The sequence below is a fragment of the Lathamus discolor genome, chromosome 5, assembly GCF_037157495.1.
Source record: "Lathamus discolor isolate bLatDis1 chromosome 5, bLatDis1.hap1, whole genome shotgun sequence".
In the NCBI taxonomy this organism is placed as follows: Eukaryota; Metazoa; Chordata; class Aves; order Psittaciformes; family Psittacidae; genus Lathamus; species Lathamus discolor.
In genome coordinates this window covers 73234611-73240702 of record NC_088888.1, presented here as the reverse complement: position 1 = coordinate 73240702, position 6092 = coordinate 73234611, and the positions used below count along the sequence as shown (strand labels likewise).

Sequence of the window (6092 nt, the reverse complement as noted above, 5' to 3'; positions counted from 1 at the left end):
AAATCCATTACAAATAAAATAGGGAAGTTCCATGGAATGGAATTTGTCTGAACTGAACAATGAAAGATGAGTGCTTATCTTTTTGTGGAACACGCATACTAAAGATGTGGCATTCTTAAAATATCTTGATTCTCAGTTATGAGTAGGACTATTCATCCTACACCCTACTTCTGCACACAGCAAGGGAAGAGCTAATAGCAGAAGAATTTTCTTTTGGTGGTGGGAACAACTGCATGATGATTATTCCCCACCCAGTGTGGGATTCCATCGGAGATCAAGGATGCCCTGGCAAGTGCTGGGGCATTACTACATGTTTGTGGAAGTCTCTCAGCTTTTATTAATTAGATTCCTGACAACACAGTAAAACCCTGTAGCAGAAAGCCACACTCTTCATTCCTGAATCATATGAAATCATTCACCATTTTATGTACAAGTTTTGAATTACAATCTTCAACTTATGCGAAAAAAACCCCAAACCCCTAAAAAGAGCATTTTGGCGGAACTGCACAGTGTACAGAAGCATACTTTCAATTACACAATATCTTACAGAACACATACTGTAACAAAAAGCAGAGCCTGTTTCCTTTTCTGAAAAGGCAGTGCCCAGACAAAACTAGGTGTTTCACCTCCATTATTAGAGGAGCAGCTTTAACTGGACAAAAAAAAAAAACAAAAAAAAAAACAACAAACCCACAGCCAAAACAAAAAACCCCTACAAAACCATGAAAAAATTCCTGAAAACTCCAGATAGTTTAACACAAAAATAAAAAGTACATTTGTAAACAACTTTAAAACAAGAGCCTTATGAAAATACTAAAAGTCATTGAAAGTCAAGCTGTTAAAACTCTTCTTAGCCCAAACCACTACATTCTACCCTTAGAGTATTTTTTTTGTTGATGATACAGAGACTTGGCCACACAGAACACCTCACTGCGAAACTTGGGCAAATAATTTTTCAACTTTTGGTAGAATTAAGAAAAGGACAATTTGGAGGCAAAGGTCAAACTCCAAATTCCCTTTGAAAACTTGAACGAGAGCAATATAACCCACCTACTGGCTGGAGCAGAGTTCAACAGTGCATGGTAGCACAGTACTTATTTTACAATCTGAGACCCTTTTCAATGTAAACCCTAGCAAGTCAGAAGCAACCGCTAGAAAAGACTTCTGTATTATGTACCATCAAGTTAGCATTGCTTTCATTACTCTAACTTTGCCATAAAGTGATTCTTCATAGACAATACTGATTTACCTGAAAACAGCGTCTGTGTTTTACGACAAAGCAAACTGCAAAAACTGTCCTGGGAAATGATTTTGTGTATGTAATTGTCAACCATGCATGTGAAGTTGAACATCAGTATTTATGCTGCCCTACTTCATGCTTCAGCATGTGTTAAGAAAGCTGCTGATCACTGCGTGTGTCCATTTTGGTAGGACAGATGTATGTGAACAGCAATGCTCTGGATAACTTGTGCTATTCCTAATACTACAGTTATTTTCTCTGCCAATTACATTTTGCTATAAATATGTGTGCCCTTAAGTTGATCCCAATATCAGTTTCAGCTAACTAATCAAATTATCTGCTAAGGTTTTGGGAATGATAACCCTTCCTTTATTTAAATAAAATGAGGGAAGGGTTTCTGACTCCCAAAGGTTTGCCAGTGATAGATTTATTTTCAAGACAGGATGACACTGTTTAGTAAACTGTTCGTCATCTTTCTTGTCCACAGATAAGCACAATAGTACTGATGTTTTTTTTGTCTGGTAGGTAGGAAGGGAAAGAGAAAAATACTGTGAGTTTTTTACCCTTAATATTTTTCCAAGTTCTGCTCATGGGCTTTTGTGAGTAATTATTCACTTGTAGTAAGTTCAATTTCAGATCACTTCTCTTGTATTTCAAGAGCTCAGCAGCTAAACAGCAATTTTCTGTTTTCCTTTTGCAAGACTGTTTGTTAGTAAAACTCTGCCCACAACTGAGCACACCGAGAGCTTATGTAAGGAATAATTTCTCATTATATTAAGAAGTGCCTCATTTTTGCACCAGTTAAAAGTTAATTCATAATCTAAATAACCAATCTGCAATGTAAACAAGTAGTTATTTTCTCCCACGTAATAATAGTAAATAATGACACTGATCATTACATATTCTGTTTGAGCTCATTAAAAGCAATTCTTCAGTCATGAAGACAGCAGGCATTCTGTGATGGACTTCCTCTCAACTATGTTCAAATGAGTGGAATAACTGAGATTCCTGATGGAGATCTAAGCCATTTCCCTCATTCTCTTAATAGCTTCCGCTATTTGCATACTCGACTCCATTTCATAATTTGATTTAAAATAAATTCACTTCCCCAAACCCTTCTCCTCCCTAGCTAAACAAAACTTATTTACATTTATGGTAAGTACTTTTCAGCAAATAAGGTTTAAGAAAAAAACCCAAAACAACCAAAACCCAAGAAGTGGTATAAGGGAGGGAGCAAGTACTTAAAGTTTTGTATTAATTTGCTGTCTGAATTTTCTTCCAAAGATGCTGTAGGGACAAAAGCTTTAAAGGTCTCAAACACACTTTCACACAATTTTGATTCTCCCTCTCTTTTATAGAAGAGAACAACTTTGCCCAGTGAATCTCCTTCCTAACTTTTGCCCAGTAACTGAATGAAACTGCATGTGATTTCCCCCCAGAAAGTAAAGAAAATACAGACTTTTACTTCAAATATTTTATGAAAGCAAGATTACAAGAAATATATTAGTCAAAATGCAGGGCTTATCAAGCACTGAACCAAGGATGCTGGCATCAGTTTGCCTACCATTTTGCATGTGGAAAAAATACACTATGTCTAAAGGTGAAAGGCATTACTAATGCATCATGAATTACTCTATTGGGCCAGCATCACTTCTGCAGCTTGATGCATGTTTAAGTCCTGAAAATAATTGTCATATTAACAGTCTGAGATGAGACACTGGAACAAAACCATTCTTAAACAGGGAAGTTTTTGTTTTGCTCGTATCGAGGTAATACCAAAAACTAAAAACAAGATCTTACAATTTAGCAGCCACTTTAACACTTGTTAGGCTAGCCTTCACACAAGGAGCATGCATACAGCCACTGTTCTTGCTTTAAATTGAGTGCTGTTGGTTAATTCAAGTCACTGTTCTCTCACCTTATTCGATTAACCTGTTGAACTGGATGTCCACCATAGGAAAAAGAAAATTAAACGATGGTAAGTGTAGCAGACAAATACAGATCACACCAAGAAGCTAACACTCATGAGTTGTCATAATAAGGGATAATAATAACAATAAAAAAAAATATCAGTCTTTTCTGTGCATATTTTTCATTCGAAAGGTCCCAGGAAATCATGATGTGCCTGGCCGTTTCTGTTGCTGATTTCTGATGACCTCTAATTGTTTTTTGCATTGCTGATAGTAAGTTGAGAGACTTTTGTTTTCATCTAACAGCTTTTTATGTTCTTGCACCAGACGGGATGTATTTTGCTGGTCTTTTTCATCCTGGTCCAGTTCTGCTATTAGTTCTTGTCTAAAATAAAGTAATAAAAAAGTAATTGTCATTTAGAAGCTATTTCTATTTGTAAGATGACTTCATGTGTTTCAAATCAATATTTGATTATCAGTCTGAACTAATGGCTGGTGATATTTTGTGCAAAAAAATTTAAAACCTTATTCTTTACTGTAGTCTGGGAAAAAAAAAAATCTCTTCCAAATAAAATCCATATTTAAACTTTAAAATAGCTGCTTGCCATAGCCTCAGTCTCTGAAATTGTCCTTTATATAATGTCTTTCAGATGTAATTCTACAGGTCACGGTAAAACAGCTAAGGATCCACACAGAGCTTCATCGATTTATTCAACTCTAAATTTGCTGAACTACAAGTGTATTTAAAAATTCAAAAGGCAACTTAAAAAGACAAAATAGCAGTAATTTTGGTAACTTTCTAGTGAAGTGCTGTTTTCTATTTGGACTCGAACTTCTTAAAGCAGTGGAAAAGCAGAATCAAATAAATTATTTTTATAACTGCCATTTCACTTAATTTATGCCATAAGTGCTCAATATGTTTTTTGGCAACAATTTGAGAGGAACAAACACACTGATAAATTTACTATAAATTATCCTGCAAAACTGATGTAGCAGTTTGTTTTACTATTTGTTTATGAGGTGACAAGAAGGCAAGCTGCCAGCAATATTTTAGCAACAAAATAGTAGAGGAGAAAGTTCATGTTAATTAATTGTTGCCATATGGTTTGTAATTACAGTTAAAGAAAACTTGATCATTCTATAAAGACTGAACTAATAACTACTTTAACCAGCATTAAATTCATCAGTCACAATACTGTTATTTTGTTTTAACACCTATAGCAATTATGGTCTAAGAAAAAACAGTTTGGGAGAAACATGTGTGCAAACTTCCTAGACAAAAAGATAAAGTAGGAATCTAAAGGTAACAAGTTAACAGTTTTGAAACAGAAATACATTTTAATGTAATTTATTGACCTTCAGAGACAATGGAAATAAAACCAAATTGAAGATCTTCAAGCCAGCTTCAGCATCTCCTCATGAAATCTAAAAATTCTAGTTGCACTTGAAAACTAAGGATGCTAAGCCAAAAGCAAATAGATGATAGGTCAATCTCACAGTAACTTTCCCCGCCATTCTGTATGCTATTTCTAATGTAGAAGAGGTTTATACATACATTTTTCTCACTCGCTATTCCACAAACACCAACACAAGCTCCTCATTAACAACTGCTTGCCTGCAGTGGCTCAGACACTGGTGGGTAACAAGCTGATTACTTGGTCTAGCATGGAAGTATATATGACCTCTCAGAGCTGCTCCCAAGCATCAGGAAACAGAAATTATAAGAAGCACAACTGAAGTTCTGAAACCGCTATAACTTTGGCCTTAATCCAGCATTACATGCAATTGCTTCACTTACAGACAAACAAAATCTAAGAGGAAAGAGTTTATTTCTGGTGCACAAGGCTGAGAAGGTACATAATGGCTTTTAAGTAGTAGGTCCTACACCCCCCCCGTAGAAAAACATAACTTGTGTGTTAATAATTGCAAAGGTAATGCTTGAAGTCGGATATAACTGAGTAAAATGACATATTACTCAAAATTCTATAATTCATTAATCAAGTGGTTATCTACAAACTAAAACTGAAACTCTCTTACTGGACAGTATTGGAAATAAAATTTTAACATTCCTTGACAGTCCAGATTCTTCATTTGAGATGATACAAATATTACTAGCATGTTAAATACACAGATGTGCAACAGACTTTGAAGTATGATTTCTCTAGAAGAGTCCTGATATTGATTAAAACTTCCAGTCTCCTTCTTTAAGCATCTTATCTGTACTGAACAGCTCAGTAGTTCTATGAAATGTTACTTCATAAAGCCAGAAATAAGTTACAGACAACAGACTTGGTGTAAAAGAAACATGCAGAAGAACAGAAAAGGTTAAACACATTTAACTTACTTCCTCTGCAACAGCAATGCAATTTCTGTCTGAACTTTCATATATTCTTGTGCCATTTTGCAGTGCTGTTCAAACACAGCCATAGATTCTTTGGAGTTCGGGCACGGTGCTAGAGGCTGAAAATAAATCAGACATGTTAAAAACTAATGAACCGACATCCTAGTATACAGTGTGTTAGAATGTCTCTGCAGTGTATTTATAAAGGCTTTTCAAAACCAGTAAGCTTTTAAAAATAAGTGTTAAACCATGCCCTGCAAAATGTTACTGCAATGATGTCAAAGTTGACTTAAACCCCAAATCTATAGTTATTGACCCAATAGTCTCTCCATCACAAAAGCCACAGTAGTATTTAACCTCACACACAATAAATAAAGTGCATACAACAATTTAATTCAGTAACACTCAGCAAATAATGTCTTATTTTGACAGTCAAACTCGGCTTATATTTGGTTTTAGGGATCATGTTTCCCAGGGCCTGTTTTTAATAGCTTGATCAAATCTGAGTCAACCAATCTCAGATTACATAACATATTTTTTTAGCCTTGGTCAAAAGTTAGACAGAATATAAACACAGGTAAATATGTAGCACTGTATTTTG

General features: G+C 35.1%; 1 protein-coding gene across 6 annotated transcripts in view; it reads right to left on the bottom strand.

Moving 5' to 3' along the window:
• Positions 1-313: 313 nt before the first annotated feature.
• Positions 314-6092, bottom strand: part of MAP3K7 (mitogen-activated protein kinase kinase kinase 7) — a 49601-nt gene continuing 43822 nt past the window's right edge. For all 6 annotated transcript variants that reach the window (XM_065681216.1, XM_065681217.1, XM_065681218.1 and 3 more), the window contains 2 exons: positions 5495-5610; positions 314-3535 (listed from right to left, as the gene is read on the bottom strand). In XM_065681216.1, coding sequence (XP_065537288.1) covers positions 3355-3535; positions 5495-5610 — 297 coding nt within the window. In that variant the 3' untranslated portion in view covers positions 314-3354. The remainder of the gene's footprint in view (positions 3536-5494; positions 5611-6092) is intronic.